Here is a 20,548-nt window from a genome sequence, read left to right on the forward strand (position 1 = left end):
CCATTCAAGTTGGATGTGGGATATTCCTACTTGATATTTCCAAACATAAATGCATTCCATTCCCCGATATTCAGAACGGCAATGCTCCCGTTAGCTTAGCAGGGGTTTCACTCTCATTAGAGATGTCTCCTAGCAACCCAGCTGATAAACAGTGCTGCAGCGCTAGCATTTGTGCTTCAGGTGTACGATTATCAGGGGTTTGCTGGCCCTGAGAAATCGGTACTGGTTAGCGTGAAAAGTTTGTTCCTGTGATCAAAAGACTGGGTTTAACGAAAAGAGGAAAAACGACGACTCGAAAGTCATAAACTCACAGTAACATTTGACATTTTCACTTGAATAATGTCAGCGTTCCCAAACGCATAGCTACAACATTAAAATGATGGAGAAAAAATTTATCAACTGACAGCACTAATATATTGTGGCAGACCTCTGCCTTTCCTAAGAAGGAGAAAGCGGGAGCCGGGTGAACAATCCACGTAAGAAAATTTAATGCACCACTTTTTAGTGTACATTTTATTTTTTTGGGAACAACACTGACCCCAAACTATAACCAAGTAAAAAAACACACACATAATATTGTGGTTTGTGACTTGTGTCTCTTCTGACAGTTTAGCTTTGTGTTGCTATAATAAATAGCTTTTATATTTCCTCATATCTCCCCATCTCTCAGATTGCATTCATAATACAACAAGTGGAAGTGCAAATTTTAATGAATGGTGTGTTTTCTAGTTTTGATGACCTTCGCTGAGCCAATGTCCTTTTTATATGCCACATTTTTCCCTCCCATTTGATATTTTTTCTCCTTGACATCAATAATAAGATGAGTCAAGGCTTCCACAATCACACACACATGCACATACACACAAGGGGAATCCATTAGTCTAGCCAGTTACTGCAGTTTACATGATGACAAGCCTGTGTTTGATTCCGCCAAGTAAAATCAGCATCAGACTGAAGTGATGGAGGATCATGAACACTGGCAATCAGTTTCACTATGTGGCATATGCACATGTGTATGTCTGAGTGAGATGTTCTTGCCAATGGCAGAATTATTCTCACTCTCATCTGCCTTGCAATCACAGCTCCAGCCTGCCAACTGGCCATGGCTGGGCTCCTGTGACCCTGGCACGGGCGGACCCTCTCCCCTCTCCTCATCATTACTGCCAAATTAAAATCCACAAGCCTTTAGCTCATCTGTCTCCCTGCTGCTGGCTCTTACCGTCCGTTTCTTCGCAGTGCTGAATGGAGAGCATGCTTATTACAGAATCCTTGGAACTCACCCCAAACCAATTATAATCAAAAGATGATTTTAAAATGCACTAGTCCTTGATTGCAATGAGAAAGTTCTACATTTTCATTTCAGATTAGCTGTTGTGAATGATTCTTACTTTAAGACAAATTACAGAGGGGAGTTTAGGCACAGGAACACGGCGAGAATAACCTGAAGAAGGGAAATGTAATTTCAAGATATTATCTTTGATTAAAGCGTAATGCTGTTTGCAAGGAAGCATAAAAGATAAGACGTGTGGAAAGTTATAAGGGCTGATTTGCTTCAACAAAATCTAGTGAGGCATCTTTAAGAACATCTGTCAGGTGCATGGGAGGATAAATGGTTTTCTGGACACGCTAAACCAGGGGGAACTGCTGTATGGAAGAGTGAATAATTCAGTGACTGCATCCCAGTTTGCATACTTTTACTAAGCACTAAAAGTATAACCCTGATCTCATGAAATTCTGTGAATGTGGCAACATTTCTGCAAAATGAAATGACATTGTTCATTACACGTATTGCTGCAGTTTCAAGGTGAAATGTCCACTGAGAGGCACAAAAAGCAAGATACATTTTCACAGAGATTTTTAAGGTTAATGCTCTATGGAGTTTTAAATTAACAAACCTATCTACCTCCCTAACCTAAACCTTTAACCTTGGCCTAAGCAATAGTGTCATATAAAACGCAAATGTAGCTCTGAAGGTGTTTTTAAAGATTTCCTGTTTCAGTGGCATACCCTAAAATTAAAGGCTTATAACGACCAAAAAACAAAAAAACAAGGAGGGTTTGGTATCATTGTAAAGAAAACTTTTCACATTTTTTAATGATATAGATTGTTACATTCTGAGACTCTCAGCCAAAGAAACTGATGAAAAATCACACAAAAAATTAAAAAAAAAAATATTTTTGTAAAATTTGTTGTCCTTTTGTTTTCATTTAGAGACGTTTCAAAGTTAAGTTTATCTTATGTGCAAAAACTTTACAAAACCTGCTTTCGTTTTGTTCCCAACCATGTCAACTCTATCTGAGAAATGTTTTGTATTGATATGACAAAGCAATCAAAAGTTATAGCATTACAAATGTAATTTATCATAGTGTCTAAAAACGTCTTCATTGTGTCCAAAAGCCTCTCCAAACAAATAAAACATAATAATTGTAAATAATAAATAAATACACATGCAAACACAACAATGACTAAAGGTTTGCATAGCATGTTATTCATAACACTTTTGATTTGTCTGCAAATTTCTAAGCACTTGTTCCGTTTTGGTCATAATGCCTGCATGCAATGGAAAGTAGATCTTCTAAGCTTTCAAACGATACCTATTTTGTGTTGGTCAAGACTGTAGTTATTAATATTTTGACCATTTTTTTCCTGAGCTTAAAGGGTTAAAAATCGTATCTGTTTTTTGTTTTTTTTTAAATAAACCCTAACTCTAAGCTAACCCTAAACAAAAGCAATGTCCCTACCCTAAATCCTACACCTTAACCTAATCGATGGTGTCACAGAAGCATATGTGAGATGAAAAACGCAATAGCTGAAGCCACCACGTAATTTTATGGAAATTTTATGATACTTTCTGTTCACGTGTCGAGTCGCGTGCTTTAGTTGTAAATGTAGTTGGTAATATAATGCAAGCATTAAAATGTATCTTTGAAATCATGCATTATAGTCAGTGTTTCGATGTCATAAGATAGCATTGTGTGAGGAACAGAGCAAAAAATAAGTGTTAATGAACTGTTAATCTGCCCTTTTACTTGTGATTTGTGAAAGTGAATACAACTCGTTGTTGTTACACCATTGTTGTTGTTGTTTATTTCACCAGAAAACTGCTGCAATACTTATGAGGAATGTAAAACTATTTTTGGAAAAATGTAGTCATAGTATTGTGATTCTATTAGACCAGGTTAAAACGTATATACAGTACTTAGCCAATGATGGGATAGTACATTCTTTTTAGTATGCATTTAGACAGCATGCCATTACTTGGACATATTACTACATAAAATCATCGAAAGCCATAATCCATCATGAAAATGTATATTAGTACCACACACACCATTGTAGGGTTTCCATTTGCAAGTATTCACATACTTTCAATATGCACTAAAAGTATGTACTATTCCAATAATGGGACAGTACATGCTTTTTAGTATGTAGTTAGATGGGCTGGTTTGAGTATTTCTGTAACTGCTGATCTCCTGTGATTTTTACACACAACAGTCTCCAGAATTTACTTCAAGTAGTGCCAAAAACAAAAAACATCCAGTGAGCGGCAGTTCTGTGGAAGGAAACGCCATGTTGATGAGAGAAGTCAACAGAGAATGGCCAGATTGGTTCGAACTTACAAAGTCTACGATAACTCAGTTAACTACTATGTACAATTGTGGTGAGAAGAATATCATCTCAGAATGCTATTCTGAGATGCCGGTTGGCGCTGTTTTGGCGGCATGAGGGGGACCTACACAATATTAGGCAGGTGGTTTTAATGTTGTGGCTGATCGGTACATATATATTAGAGCTGTCGAAGTTAATAATGCTGTTAACGCACGTCCTTATATGACCCTTTTAATAAACCATGCATTGACCGTCGTGAAAGCAGATGATGGGAGACATTATGCTGAGACCTGTGGCAAGCATTTTGTCAATGTAACAAAGTAGGGGAACATTTAGAATGAAGTAAGCACACAACCAACACAGTTAGATAGTGCTCATAACATGATTGCAGCGGCCATTTGAACACCTGTCTTGCACTTCGCACCAGAGTTTTAGTGCTGGCCAACGTGTCCAGGAATGATATAGTTTGCCAGATAAATTGGAAAAAATCCGCTCATCTCATCTCTGAGCATGCATATTTGAAGCTCTGTTAAATTCAGGTATTACACTAAATTACTTTGAATTCTGCTTGTAATATTATGTTTGTGCTTAGATTAAATGCAAGTGTAATTAAGAGAAACAGTGGGCATTTTAAGCTTTCTTCTTTTACTTTTTGTGCTATATCATGCAATAATACACTGACATAGGCCTAATTAATGTGTCATTATACCAGGGTCTCTCACGCAAAATCCAAACACAAATGGTCAAAAAAAGAAGCAAAATACGACCAGTTATAACGATGATGTGTCTCGCTTGTCCACTTCTGATTGAATCACCCCAAACAGGTGCGAGCCTTTATTTTATGTTGTTTGTTTACATGTTATCATGAATTAACTCTCCCTTTGAGTTCGTGCATGAATTTTAGGATCTACTCACCTGTTAATCAACTGATGCGTTGAAGGAAGAGTTTTAAACTGGAGCATGAAACGGGAATAACGCAGGCTGCTTTTGAACGTCGCAAACTGTCAGGAAAGTCCTCTGTAGAAGTGCAGCGCAAGCAATTTTTTAATTTGTCGGACATTTCCAGCTAACGGAATACCTGCTACGCACAGTCTCCAAGGTTCTGTCAGTGTCTCTGCATAATAGTGCGTTTGATAGTGCACTAGCCACTGTAGAACAGCAGAAGATGCTGGAACCCTGTAGGTAATCTACTGTCATTTGCCCATTTAATCCAGACAGGGTGAAAGGGGTCTAAAAGGAGTTGTTGATGTATTTTTAACAGAGCTGTCAATAGTTAATTCCACTATGCTCCTCTAAACATTATGTCTGTGAAAACACCATAAAAGGAAGCAAATATGTCTTGTCATAATACACATACAACTATATATATATATATATATATATATATATATAATTTTTTTTTTTTTTTACATATTTTGAACTGTGCTGTGTTCATTTTCTAGGCTGTGTGTAAATGACTGAAAAACAATAAATATATCTGAATGAAGCATATTTTGTCCACTCATGAGATATTGTGAGATATATACTCAAAATATTTTTAAGATCATGAGAAACATTTCAGTCAAGTGTTTCAAAACTTTTGACCGGTAGTGTGTGTGTGTGTGTGTGTGTGTGTGTGTGTGTGTGTGTGTGTGTGTATATATATATATATATATACACACTATATTGCCAAAAGTATTCGCTCACCCATCCAAATAATTGAATTCCACAGCCACAGGTGTATAAAATGAAGCACCTAGGCATGCAGACTGCTTCTACAAACATTTGTGAAAGAATGGGCCGCTCTCAGGAGCTCAGTGAATTCCAGCGTGGTACTGTGATAGGATGCCACCTGTGCAATAAGTCCAGTCGTGAAATTTCCTCGCTACTAAATATTCCACAGTCAACTGTCAGTGGTATTATAACAAAGTGGAAGCGATTGGAAATGACAGCAACTCAGCCACAAAGTGGTAGGCCACGTAAAATGACAGAGCGGGGTCAGCGGATGCTGAGGCGCATAGTGCACAGAGGTCGCCAACTTTCTGCAGAGTCAATCACTACAGACCTCCAAAGTTCATGTGGCCTTCAGATTAGCTCAAGAACAGTGCGTAGAGAGCTTCATGGAATGGGTTTCCATGGCCGAGCAGCTGCATCCAAGCCATACATCACCAAGTGCAATGCAAAGCGTCGGATGCAGTGGTATAAAGCACGCCACCACTGGACTCTAGAGCAGTGGAGACACGGTCTCTGGAGTGACGAATCACGCTTCTCCATCTGGCAATCTGATGGACGAGTCTGGGTTTGGCGGTTGCCAGGAGAACGGTACTTGTCTGACTGCATTGTGCCAACTGTGAAGTTTGGTGGAGGGGGGATTATGGTGTGGGGTTGTTTTTCAGGAGCTGGGCTTGGCCCCTTAGTTCCAGTGAAAGGAACTCTGAATGCTTCAGCATACCAAGAGATTTTGGACAATTCCATGCTCCCAACTTTGTGGGAACAGTTTGGGGATGGCCCCTTCCTGTTCCAACATGACTGCGCACCAGTGCACAAAGCAAGGTCCATAAAGACATGGATGAGCGAGTTTGGTGTGGAAGAACTTGACTGGCCTGCACAAAGTCCTGACCTCAACCCGATAGAGCACCTTTGGGATGAATTAGAGCGAAGACTGCGAGCCAGGCCTTCTCGTCCAACATCAGTGTCTGACCTCACAAATGCACTTCTGGAAGAATTGTCAAAAATTCCCATAAACACACTCCTAAACCTTGTGGAAAGCCTTCCCAGAAGAGTTGAAGCTGTTATAGCTGCAAAGGGTGGGCCAACGTCATATTAAACCCTATGGATTAAGAATGGGATGTCACTTAAGTTCATATGCGTCTAAAGGCAGATGAGCGAATACTTTTGGCAATATAGTGTGTGTATATATATATATATATATATATATATATATATATATATATATATATATATATATATATATATATACACACACACACACACACACACTACTTTTGACCGGTAGTGTGTGTGTGTGTGTGTGTGTGTGTGTATATATATATATATATATATATATATATATATATGTATACACACACACACACACCCACACACACTACCAGTCAGAAGTTTTAAAACACTTGACTGAAATGTTTCTCATGATCTTAAAAATATTTTGATCTGAAGGCATCTGCTTAAATGTTTGAAATTAGTTTTGTAGACAAAAATATAATTTTGCCAACATATTAATTTATTTCATTATAAAACTAAAATTTAATTAAAAAAAAAAGTTTTTGAAATTTATGACTTGGACCAAATAATAAAGAAAAGCAGCCAATAAGTGCCCAACATAGATGGGAACTCCTTCAATACTGTTTAAAAAGCATCCCAGGGTGATACCTCAAGAAGAGTACATGTCTGCAAATTTTAGGCAAAGGGTGACTACTTTGAAGAAGCTAAAATATAACACAGTTTTGATTTATTTTGGATTTTGTTTAGTCACAACATAATTCCCATAGTTCCATTTATGTTATTCCATAGTTTTGATGACTTTGCTATTATTCTAAATGTGAAAAAAAATAAAAAATAAAATAAAAAATTATAATAAAGAATGAGTAAGTGTTTCAAAACATTTGACCGGTAGTGTATATTAGCTTTTGTAATGTGCAGTATATTATTAAATTTGAAACAACCCGCCTTCATTAAACATAAACATGACACTAACAATAACACTGAATGGGCCTGGTACATAACTGTCAAATAGTTAAAACTGAAACTAAACTAGAATGAAAATTAAACTAAATTAGAAGGCAAATAAAAACTAAATTAAAAATAAATTAAACTATAGCTATCCTGACTTCACCTGGACTTTACCAGCAGCATGGAAACAATCATAAACTTTTCTTCATTCTCATAGAGCAATGAAAGCTTGGAACCCACACAATTTTATAGCTGATTTATAAAATGTAATTTTTATTTTTTTATTGGTGATGTTTTTATCTTTTTTTTTTTTTATGTGTTTCAGACATTGTGGATATATCAAAGCCAAGCAAGATCCAGATGAGGAAAAAATGCAGTTTCAAAATGGGAGAGGTACGGTGGCCAAAATAGCACGCACACACACAGAAAACAAACTCACATATAATGGATTGTCAAAACAAAGATCTCTCTTCCAGCTTCTGCTCTGAGAGTGGAATATAAATCACATTATTCATGCTTAAACTCACTGCAGAGTTTATCTTTTCCAACGCTTTTAGGAGACTGTTTGGGTTTATGGTACAGTCGTGTCTTGGCATTAATAGCGACTCAAAAGCCTTGTGTGAAAATTGCATGTGATCTTTCTTTTTTTTTCTCTGATTGCAGTGAAACTGCCAGGAAGCAGGACGTACATTCACCCCCACACTTACGAGGACCCAAATCAAGCCGTACGAGATTTTGCAAAGGAAATCGATGCCTTCAATATACACATAGAGAGAGTTATAGGTGCAGGTATGAAAACAAGAATATCTCCCTACTCTTCATATAGAGCAGTGGTTCTCAGCTGTTGGGTGCAACTCAGTTCTGTTCTAATAGGGTCACGGACAGCAGGGTAAAAAACAATGCTAAATGCAAATAATAAAATGCTACCAACCATATAATCATGCATATTTAGGATAGGTAAATAAATAGGTTTATTAACTTTTAACCCTTAAATGCATGGTAATTTTCCCAAACACTCTTAAATATTCAGGTCTTTAGAGACATGACACACACACACACACACACACACACATATATATATATATATATATATATATATATATATATATATATATATATATATATATATATAATATAAAAAATGGATGTACAAAATGCTCAGATAGTGTCAAAATTTCTAAATATTTTCAAGACAATTATAAAATAATAAAATATATTTCATTATATTTTGATGTTCTGTTTTTCATAAATCAAAGAGATAACACAACAAATCAGGACAAATCTAGAACAGGATTCATTATTTTCACAGTGAAATTTAATGAGATGCAACTGGCTGTCAAACACATATTGAGCTACACATAACACATAATCTACACATAAGATACACATCAGCTACATCTAAGTTACACATACATTACCCAATTTATTTTCTCAGGCACTTATTGAGTCTAAATAGAACAACTTACATTATTTAAGTAGTATACCCAAATAACAATAGACATATCATATATTATGCAAGTGTAATATTATGTATTACACTTGCTATAGTTTACTTCAATGTTTTTTTCTATGTCAGCTAGCAATGTCAAATGTAAATCAAATCAATCACTAAAAAATCAGTGCCACCTTGAGTAAGAAATAACAAGTATAAAATGTATGTGTACACGCAAATGGGATACTGATAATTCACCATTGTTGATAATTCATTGTTGCATAGAAAATCAACATGATATAGTGTTTATTTGTATGAATATAGTACTCATTTCTCTTGTAATAAACAAAGAAATATATATCCTGTTAAAGTAAACTCAAATAGATATTAAATAATCATAAAAATATATAATTTAAGGAAGTGCGGAAAAAAAACAACACTCTTAAATACCTCGGGTCTCTAAAGACCCTATACACTTTTGGTACTTAAATCATTATACAAATTAAAATATATATATATATATATATATATATATATATATATATATATATATATATATATATATATAAATAAAATTGTGCTGCACCAACATGTAACATAATGATAGCTGCACCAACATGTGAGTGTGTGTGTGTGTGTGTGTGTGGGCAGGTTTAAGTGGTTTACGAGGACTTTTTTTTTAGGTTACAAACTGGTAATTACAAGGGTATTATGCTATAAATGTGGTTTATGAGGACATTTCTAGTGTCCCCATAATTCAAATTGCTGTTTTTTTGGGGGGGTGGGGGGGTAGGGTTAGGGGATATAATCTGTAGTTCGTACAGTATAAAAATCATTATGTCTATGGAGAGTCCTCATAATGATAGCTGCACCAACATGTGAGTGTGAGTGTGTGTGTGTGTGTGTGTGTGTGTGTGTGTGTGTGTGTGTGTTTCACACTATTTATATGAGATAGATTGAGGAATACTAAAGATGTTTAGGCACATCTCTAAAAAATGGATGAAGTACAGGGAGTGGAATGTGGTCCTGGGTCTCTAAAGAACCAAGGTTTGCATTTAATGGTTAAAAGGCAGGAGAAAACTCTTCCCATATATTTTCGTGTTAAACTGTACAGTATGTTGCCGCAAATTCATCTGTCACTTTAAAATTAGATAGATGCATTATAGACAGGTTTTGTGATATGCCCTCATCCTCAAAACCATGAACAAAACTACACAAATTGAAGTAAGAGGGTGAGATTCCATTGGCTATCCTGAAAGCCAGAGTCAAAGCCTTGAATTTGATGCGGGCAGCTACAGGTAGGCAGTGGAGTGAAATCAAGAGTGGGGTGACATGAGCCCTCTTTGGCTGATTGAAGACCAGATGTGCTTCTGCATTCTGGACCATTTGCAGTGGCTTAATTGTGTTAGCTGGAAGGCCAACCAACAGAGTATTGCAGTAGTCCAGTTTTGAAATGACCAGAGCTGTGTAGCATATTCAGACAGGAAAAGTCTGATTTTCCTGATGATGTAAAGTGCGAAGACAGGGCGGTTGATGAGATGTGTGCAGTGAAATTAAGCTGGTCATCTACCACAACTCCCAGGTTCCAGATTGATAAAGCCACTGATAGAGATTGTGGAAATAAAATCAATATTGAATATCAGAAAAAAAGTCTTTAAATTATGCATGTCATGTCATTGTAACGCCATACTTACTGGTGATGGGGTTTGTTCACTTCATAAAAGCTTCTTTCTGAGTCATTTCAAGACATAAGTGCAGCCAGTTGTGTGCTAATGTACGCCAAAGAACCTTTAGATGATCCCTAATTATAAAGCGTCTCCTGACTGTAATCCTTACCCTCAAAGCTGTTGTTTGAAATACTGAGCTTTTAATACTGAGTATCTCTGCGTCTCAACTTTACTTTGAAATCTAATTTTCCTTGGCACAAACTGTGTGTGAGTGCAAAGCTCAGTTTCTTAATTTGATGACTTTTTCTGTATTCTTTTTTCTTGCTTTCCTCTTTCTCTCTCTCTTTCTATTTAGTGTCTGGTTGCAGTGCTCTCTTTTAAGAATGAGCTTCTTTAGGGCTTAAAGAGCTCTAAATTAAACAATGTGATAAAAAGATGGAGAGAAAGACTGTTAGATGTTTTATGTGAGAACAAACACTTCAAGAGCAGACATCTTTTACCCAAATATGTTTAGCGGAAATGTTATCTATCAGACAACAAAGTTTGCTTCAAACTCCCTTTATGTTCACCTTCTATAACTCTACTTAATACATGGCTCTCTAAAATACTTGATTCTGATTGGTCATTTGTGGCATTCTGTGGTCAAATGTTTTTGTATAATGACTGCTAAACTGTATAATTGGTCATTGTCTCAGGCATCTGATTTCCTATATACAGAAGCTGAGCTAATTTTATGTCTCTCATATCACTCCTCAGTTTCTTTCTTCTCACATATATATATATATATATATATATATATATATATATATATATATATATATATATATATATATATATAATACAAATAAAATAATATAACCTCAATATTTCATTTATTTATTTATTTGGTGAGTAGCAGCTACTTTACGTCAGGGTCCTGATCACCCTTTAGATGTTTATTTTGCGATAATGACTAGCTGACTGTATATTATTCCTCACTTAAAGCTGAAGTATGTAATGTTTTCAATGTTAAAATAGACCTAACCCAAATCCTGACCCATTTGGTCATAATTCATGCATGAAATGCATGGTTTGATTTCTCTGAAAAGTGTAAGCTCTGTAGTGCTATAAAAGCATTTCTCTGTTTGTTAGAGCATGGGGGAGTGTTCAGGAATCCCATTTGACAACAACTATTGTTTGTAATTGGTTTTATGATGCTAGTGCGGCAGCAATTATACACTTCAGCTTTACAGTATTGACATGAAGAGAGGCACTCAAACAAACCGTTTCACCATTTAAGAAGAAAGTCCAAATTTACAAAGCTTAGTATTGTCTCCTTAAACACATCAATAGCAGCAGAATATCTCCTAAAAATTTATGTAGAGGAACAGTTTTCTTCAAGAAATTTTAGACTTGAATTTTAGAGACTAAAATGATGCCATAAGTCACAGTCGTAAAACAAACTACAGCATGTCCAATGGAAGTCAAGTGGATGTTATTCATGTACGTTTTCCCTCATAAACCTGTCATGGTGTTACACTGATGTACTCACGGCAAGTGTGCGTCGCTCCCCAGGTGAATTCGGGGAGGTTTGCAGTGGACGTCTGAAGCTCCCCAGCAAGAGAGAGATCTACGTGGCTATCAAAAGTCTAAAGGCAGGATACTCGGAGAAGCAGAGACGGGACTTCCTGAGCGAGGCCAGCATCATGGGCCAGTTCGACCACCCCAACATCATCAGACTGGAAGGAGTTGTTACCAGATGTGAGTGACTAACATGATTATGTGTGTTTACTTTCGCCCAAGGGCCGAACAACTTTTGAAAAAACAGATTAAAAATCATCTATATACAAGTTACATGCAGGGCACTCTATATACATGGTTTAATGTAACATTTATATTTATTCATTTAATAAACACTTTCATCCAAAGTGACTAGTAAATGTAATGAATAATAGCAAGAAGCATGTAGAAGCAATTCGTCAAAACACGGTAAAAGTAGTTCTACCATAACAAATTTCCACACAGACACAAAAAAGATTTTAGCAGTGTTGGGTAAGTTACTCAAAAAGTAATTCACTACAAATGACTAATTACTACTCTAAAATGGTAATCAGATTGCTGACTTTGCTAATTACTTCATCAAAACGTAATCACATAACTAATTACTTTTAAGTTACCTAAGCACTTTTCACAGAAAAGCTTTTGTTTTTCCACTCAACGAATTCAACAATGTGAAAAACATTGATTCGTTAGATGTTGCACAACTAGATTTTTTTCTTTGTGAGTGCTTGTATAGAGTAAAGCTCACTCATAAGCCAGCATGAAGCATAAGTCTTGTCTGTTAATGGTCCTTTTGGAAACATTCTACTCTAATAAGTATAATCATTAAAATCTATGATTTTAAAAGATTCCTACCTCACATACAAATTGAATTCTGCCGACCAATCTCTACGAAATGATGGTTTTGTGGCCATGTGTTTTCCTTCAACCAACAGGCAAACAACTTTTGAAATGAGCACATACTAAAAAGGATAAGCAAGTAAACATACAGTTTATTCCAAACATTACAGGAAAAATAAGCTGCTCTCAAAAGTGCTTTAAGTAAACAGTTTACAGGTTTTCAATTGCACACTTGAGTTCTTTGTTCAGGACAAATTTCATACAGCTTTGTTAAATAGTACAACCGTGACAATATATGATTATTGTGGCTACACCAACCATGCTTTCCATTACAGTGATCACAGAGTGTTTTCAAGGCGCTGTGATTAAGAGCCAGATGGCTTTGTGCTGTACTCACTGATAGGTTCAGCCTTGGGGAGGACAGACACAGAGCTCGACTGTTCCACCTGAACACCTCTGTTGAGTTGTATCTGGCCACACAAGAGGATTGGATAACAAAGTCCAGCTAGAGCAGATATATTGCTGAGCAAGCTTAGGTTCTGAGCTTAAACATACAGTAACTGAACATATTACTTCCAGGTGTCTCTGTTAAGTATTTATTTAACAGGAAATTATTAATTTACCGTACAGGGAATGTTCCAAAAACTTTGACTAATATTATGCAAGCGTCGGCAACTTTTGCATGGGCAAGTAGTACTCATATTATCTTAAAATCTAGTATTTGATTAGTATTTGACAAAGTCATTATCCTTTAAGCATTTTTTAAGCTTTTAGCAAAGTTCTCATAATGTTCTGAGCACTTTGTCAAAATAATGTTTCATTTTATTTATACAATTCCCAGAATAATGGTTCCTAACATAAAAATGATATGGGCCGTATAGCTTAGATGATGCAGTATTTTACACAAATTTAACAACACTGCTCACAATTTGAATATTACAAATCAACATTTCTAGAATGTTAAAGGGATAGTTCACCCAAAAATGAAAATTCTCTCATTTACTCGCCCTCATGCCATCCGAGATGTGTATGACTTTCTTTCTTCTGCTGAACACAAACGAAGATTTTTAGAAGAATATCTCAGCTCTGTAGGTCAATGCAAGTGAATGGGTACCAACATTGTGAAGCTCCAAAAAGCACATAAAGGCTCAAGTTGTTAAATCCATGTCTTCTAAAGCAATATGATGAGTGTGGGTGAGAAACAGATCAGTATTTAAGTCCTTTCTTAATATCAATCTCCACTTTCACTTTCACTTCCACATTCTTCTTCTTTTGTTGAAAGTGGAGATTGATTGTTAAAAAAGGACTTAAATATTGATCTGTCTCTCACCCACAACACATACAGTAGCTTAGCTAGATGCAGTATTTTATACAAATTCAAAAACACTGCTCACTATTGAAAGATTGAAAATCAACTGCTAGAATGTTGTTACGCAAATTTTCAGGAATGCTTTTTTAATGACATTTTAGGACATTTTAATGTTCCCACAACCAAAATTAAATGTCTAAAAATTTTTTATAGAAGATGAGGTCAATATATACTTAATGTGTTATCACTTAAGTCTTGCCTTTTTGTCTTTTAGTCTTGAGTGCCGCTTGGTACTTATATGTGTTTGTGGCTTATTGTAGTTGTCTAAATTGCATCTTAATCGTAGATAAAGATAGGCTTACATTGTTATATGTGTGTTCGAAACCTTTAAGACTCTCATTATCTCACCAGTAATGGGGAAAGCTTATTGGAGAACTTTTGCTCTCACCAGACGCAAAACAAAACCCTCTTCTTTCAAGTGTCATTACTGAAAAAAGTCTCTCTCTCTGCACTACCTATAGAGCACAACAATGAGAGTATGCATATGTATGACTGCATGAATATTAATAATTTAAATGGTTAATTGGACGTGTTTTAAGTGTTATAAATATTCAGTAGCGCACATATGAACAGTGAAGTCTCAACATTTCTTATTCATTTTTTGCTCTGTTCTTCTCTAATGCGCAATGCTAATTTTAACCTTTTGTTAGCATTGGTTTGTACAGTTTACGGTACTATTTTCTCCGTAAATCGAGTTTGCTTTTCATTTTTAAAAGGCAGACTCTGCCTAATTGCCTGTCTTCCAGTTATAAGTGGTGTATTTATGTTCTGAGCAAATATCAGAGGCTCGAGGTTACAGCCCGGTTCAGTCTCTTTCGAAGCATGCAGACTCTTTGGAAGAACAAAGTAGCAGTTTAAGTGAGAGTAATGCATTCAATGTTGGGCTGAACTTTGACCTCTCTCTTCCTGGAATAGACCAGTCCACTGTTTGAATCCAAAAAAAAGCCTTCATTTGACAGGGTAAAAGAGAGTTTAGTGGGAAGATAGATGACATATAGAGGAAGCATTTGAGACACTATTAGAACCATAAAGTGATGTGTACATGGCTCCAACTGGATTTTCTATCATAATGTGGAATCTATACTAAAGCATCCAAATGGTAACAAATACAAATCTTCTAAAAATCAAATAAGAACCCACTGGATAAACTTATATTCCTACAATATGTTTATTCTTATTTGATTCTTTGAGCTTTACTGGATATTGTGTAATCTTTAACAGCAACCCTTACTTGTTGTTTTGGAAAGGTGTCTTACTCCTCGACAGTTTACATAAGTAGGACATGTGGAACTATAGGAGTTATAAAATCCTGAAATATTTTCTTTAAATAGCATTTCATCCTATTGGTAGTCATAATAGTCCTACTGGGAATTATGTTCTAAAAGTTTTGTTTTTGAAGTTTGTTTTATATATATATATATATATATATATATATATATATATATATATAATTCCTTTCTGTACAATGTCTAAACTTTTATTTTCATTATAATATAAAAAACTTAGGTAGCACTTTATAATAAGTTTACATTTGATACAAATGTGTAATGCATTAGGTATCATGAACCAACAATGAACAATATATTTTTTACAGTATTTATTAATCTTTGTTAATGTTAGTTAATAAAAATACAATTGTTCATTGTTAGTTCAATTGTGTTAATAGTGCATTAACTTTTGATATTAAACATGTTAGTATAAGTTGAAATTAACATTTACCAAAATGTATAAATGCTGTAAAAGTATTGTTCATTCTTATTTCATGTTAACAAATGTAACCTTATTTTAAAGTGTTACCAAAACTTATAAATACATAATAGAAAAAAAATAAAATTCCCATTACAAGATTGCTTCTAAATTATGTTAGAAATTGCAATAGGATTTTTTGACTAGGAAAAAAAAAAAAAAGAAGGAAAATAAGGGGTGGGCTATTTGTAGTTGGCTGCATGAGTACTCTGGCTTTAGGGGTTATGAACAGGCACACATATGACAGCAGTGAAAGGCAATTTCACAGATCACAGCTCTGGAGGTCAGTGGCTGCAAGGCCGAGGAAACAGAAGGGATAGCTCGGTAACCTTTGACTCCACAAAGTTATTCAAATGATCCATTTTTAACAGCCCTCGCCATTAAAATTCTTCTGTCGTGAATGCTACTCACTGTAGCACCAAGAACAAACTTAAAAATTGAAAACTTAAGGGCAGTATGTCTGAATTTTCATTGTATGGTCATTGATAAGCCCATTCAATAGTGATGTCTGATTCATGAAAAAAAATAAATAAATAATAATAATCTGATTTTTAATGATTTGGTCAAACTGATTTGCAAAGCGTTTGTAAATCATTTAACTTTAAGGGAGAGCTTTGGGTGTAAACCTGTGAGGTGAGTGACATGTATATCATAAACAACAATATTTGATGGAATGTGTGTATTCTAATCAAAAACAAATGGCAGTATTTACCCAGAAAAGTCTTTTACTGCAAAAATGAAATCTAAAATGACATGTGGGGACATCTGGACACTCTTATCAATGATGACTTAAACAAATTAGTGAATCTTTTTATTTTATTTTTTTAAACGGTTTATTGAAAACGTTCAAACCAGTGTCAGAAATTAACATAAATAAAGGGTAATATTTGTCCCCTGGAGATGTAAACGCAGCGTAGTTCTAGCGGGAAGACTAGCAGCTGTACATCATCGCACCATTAGCTAGGTAACTCCTAGCCAATCACATGTAAGTCTGATCACAATCTATCACATTGCGTTTTAGAGTGCTAACATGGCAACCTCCACCACCCCACCACCACCACCAGTTGAGTCCCGGCCTGCACGGAGGTAGACTCCTCGCCCCTGCCTCCTGTCTCCGGCAGGATACGATGGTTCCGAGTACAACTTTTTCGGACCGCCAGACGGGGCTTATGCCAAAGAGAGACATTACATTTTCTGTTTTATATTCATCAAATAAATGTCATCTTAAATTTTACTCAAGTCTTCCTGATAGAACTGATTTTCAGGGACATTCATTTTTACCTTTAATGAGGGCATATTTTTATAATTTAATAAAAAAAAACCTGTGTCCATTTATGTCAAATACTTTAATTAATTCAATTTAAATACTTTCCTTTTTTTACTATACTTTTTTTTTTTTTTTAATCTAAACAATTATAGCTATTATCTGTAAAATTAAAAACAACTTAAAATTAGTTACACATTCAAAAACACTCTTTGCTGAGACCTAACAGCTACAGGTCACTACAGTGTCTGCAGAGGCACTAAAACCAAACTAAGCCAATAACTAGATAGCCCTACAATAGACTATAATGAAATCTATCACAACAGGTGAAAAGGCATTTTTCAGTGACATTTTTGCTCCGAGCCCTGGTAAATTATTGACTGGTCTGTACGGAACCGATTATCCAAAATGAATCGCACATCCCAATACTATACTTCAGGGCAGAATCTTTTAAGCAACACACACGAGAGCCTTTGTAGATTTTTGTTTTTGTTTTTTCCTTTTCACATGTGTGCTTAGGGATCGCCAAATCTAAAACAGTGGTCCAATCAACAGCCTTTTATAAGAATAATGTTTCAAACCCTCCCTCCAGCTTTGATTGCTTCCATTGTTATGTAGATGATGGGTATGGTACGACTCAAAGAACGGTTTAGAAATAGTCCTTTTAATTGCTATCTTATAATTTGTCAGAAAAGTTCTGATCCCTCCGTATCTCTCATCTCCTCTTTTATGTGCCAACAATCGCCTAATTTGGAAGCATTCAATTTGGAGGAGACTATCATCTCCTCCTATCTCGCTCTTTCCGCCACAAAGGATTTTCACTTCTAACGAAGTGCCTGCTATTTCGAGAAACCATTCATTAAAACCGCCGTTCCTTTTGTTTAGGGGACAATGAAAGTTTAAAGTCTTTTGGAGACTCTTATGTTAAATTACGTTAACTGTTGTGTTAGATTTAGAGCTCCAACATTCCTCTGGGCCTTTTTCTCGCCAACGAAGAGGACTTGGAAAGCAACTGCTAAGTACATTATGTGTCATTTAGTTAAACATCATTAGGAAAATCAATAAGTATATAAAGTTAAAGAACAGCCCCTTTTGTTCTTTTGTTCATAATTGTAGAGAGAGGACACAAAGTGGGCCGTGAGGGCTTCAACCTGGTCAATATCTCTTTAATCCTATAAGTTAGTTTCTTATATATCAACGCTCTGGCAGAATATAGGAAGATGTCACAAATGGGAATGAGTTCTCTTTTAAAAGATGCTGTTACCAGGGTAACTGCTGCTGAAATAAAACATCTTTAACACGGGGTGTAAAATCAATATTCTATTTGCAATAGGGGTTCACACGCTAAGGATGAGCCGGCAATGAAAATGGGGCAATCTGCTTACCTGATTTGAGCTTGTTAAGGGGTGTCACTGCTTGGGGTCCGGATGGGAGGACTGCAGGCCAATTGTAAAGCCTGTGGTGTACCACTATACACACTAACATATGTTTAAACACATGCACTGAAGTTGTAGAGCACACATACAGTATGTTGGTGCGCCTCTTTCCACATACATAATTATACAATACTTCTTATATCTGATGGTACAAACCATTCTATCATGTACTGTATACACAAAGCTCCATTTTCTTTAATGACTGTCCTACAGTACAGGTTAGAACTGAATCGCAGGGGCACCGTATTGCACAGATGAGGTGTTTTGCAGTATTGATTATTCGGGAGCGGAGTTTGTTGCAGGTATTTATTTTTTCGCTGAGAGTGTGTTGCAGACATGTAGGTCAGAGTGATTCCACTGGGAACAGATTTATCAGGCAATTTTTCCTGGTAAGTACTGTACATATAGAGTTCATGAGATTCCGTGCAAGGCGTCTTTGACTGCAGCATGCTGTGACAGCTTTATATAAGTGGATATGTTTTTAAGTCTCTGTCCTAGATATCAGAATACAAGCAGACCTGGATCTATGCTGTTTTCACCAGAGATATTGACATCTTAAAGGAGTATTCCGGGTTCAATACAAGTTAAGCTTAATCAACAGCATTTGTGGCATAATGCTGATTACAACAAAAAAAATATTTTCGACCTGTCCCTCCTTTTCTTTAAAAAAGCAAAAATCTGGTTTATAGTGAGGCACTTACAATGGAATTGAATGGGGCCAATCAAAAGTATAGCCACATGACATAAACAACATGCATGTTAACATGATTTTAGTGTGATAAAATCATTTACTAACCTTTCCTGTGTAGTCATATCCAATTTTACAACTCCGTTGCCATGACAATGTAATGTCAATAAACCCTAAAATGACTGTAAAAAGTATGATTTAAACAACTTTACAGCTCAAATAGTACATGAGTTTTAACAGAATAATTAATGTAAGTGCTTTAAAGTAAATTTTTGCTTTTGCTAAAGAAAGAAGGGATGAGTAGAAATATTTTTTGTGGTAATCAGCATTATGCCACAAATGCTGTCGATTGAGCTTAACTTGTATTTAACTCAGAATATAACTTTAATCTAATGTGTTGGCCTTTTTGCCAGTATATTGATGAATTAAAATTTACATTTAAAGGTATAGTTCCTTTTTCAAAACCCATGACCTTATTTCTGACAGGGAGAATAGGAAATAATGGGCAGAAAAAGGGATCAGTATGTGACGCTAGCCAGACTCAAACTCCATTCACCCCTATGAACACCATGGTTCAATATGCCAGAGCATTAGACTTTATTATTATTATTATTTTTATTTTTATAAAAACTTACTCAACTTCACTTCTCAAAGATTATGCTTTTAACATGCCATTACATTAAATCCAAATACCCCATAAAAGTATCAAATGATATTCCTGACAGTTACATTGTCTTTTGAGGAATTACTTATAAACCTCTCTTAACCGTATAAAGTGTCACACCTCAGGGGTTTTTTTTCACCCTCACAGTATGTAAATCTATAACCTAATGCTTTGTTGAAGCTCTCTACCTGGGGCTATACTGTGTTTAACCACCATTGACAACGACTGCTAATTTAATCCTGAACACACAGAGTTCATTGTGGAGGCCTGATATTCCAGCCATGCAGAGTTCACGTAGGGTCAAACATATTCTTCTCTTTGTAGAAACACAGTAGAATGAGAAAACAGGTCCTTAGGGTGAAATCACACAGAAATTACATCCCTCTCTCCATAAGACATGTGATGCTAATGCAGGAAGCCCACAATGAGCTCTTTTGTGTGCTTTTCAGATAGCGAGTGTAATGCCAGACAAAGATTACGTGCGTTTGTGGCTGCACCATAGCCTTTTTGTATGTCTGGAAAAATTGCCATGACATATATTCGTATGACAGCTTGATAACATGAATTAGAGGAGAAAAAAATCCCCTTAAGGTTGCCAGATATTAATGTCAAAAGCAAATCTCAC

At 35.7% G+C, this 20,548-nt stretch overlaps 1 protein-coding gene across 1 annotated transcript in view; it reads left to right on the top strand.

Annotated features, from left to right (window-relative positions):
* Nucleotides 1-20,548, top strand: part of LOC127442385 (ephrin type-A receptor 3-like) — a 218,670-nt gene that overhangs the window by 162,288 nt on the left and 35,834 nt on the right. The window contains exons 9-11 of the mRNA XM_051700372.1: nucleotides 7,604-7,671; nucleotides 7,942-8,067; nucleotides 11,932-12,117. Of these exons, the coding sequence (XP_051556332.1) occupies nucleotides 7,604-7,671; nucleotides 7,942-8,067; nucleotides 11,932-12,117 (380 nt within the window). The remainder of the gene's footprint in view (nucleotides 1-7,603; nucleotides 7,672-7,941; nucleotides 8,068-11,931; nucleotides 12,118-20,548) is intronic.

Source organism: Myxocyprinus asiaticus, chromosome 6 (genome assembly GCF_019703515.2).
Source record: "Myxocyprinus asiaticus isolate MX2 ecotype Aquarium Trade chromosome 6, UBuf_Myxa_2, whole genome shotgun sequence".
NCBI classification, from domain to species: domain Eukaryota; kingdom Metazoa; phylum Chordata; class Actinopteri; order Cypriniformes; family Catostomidae; genus Myxocyprinus; species Myxocyprinus asiaticus.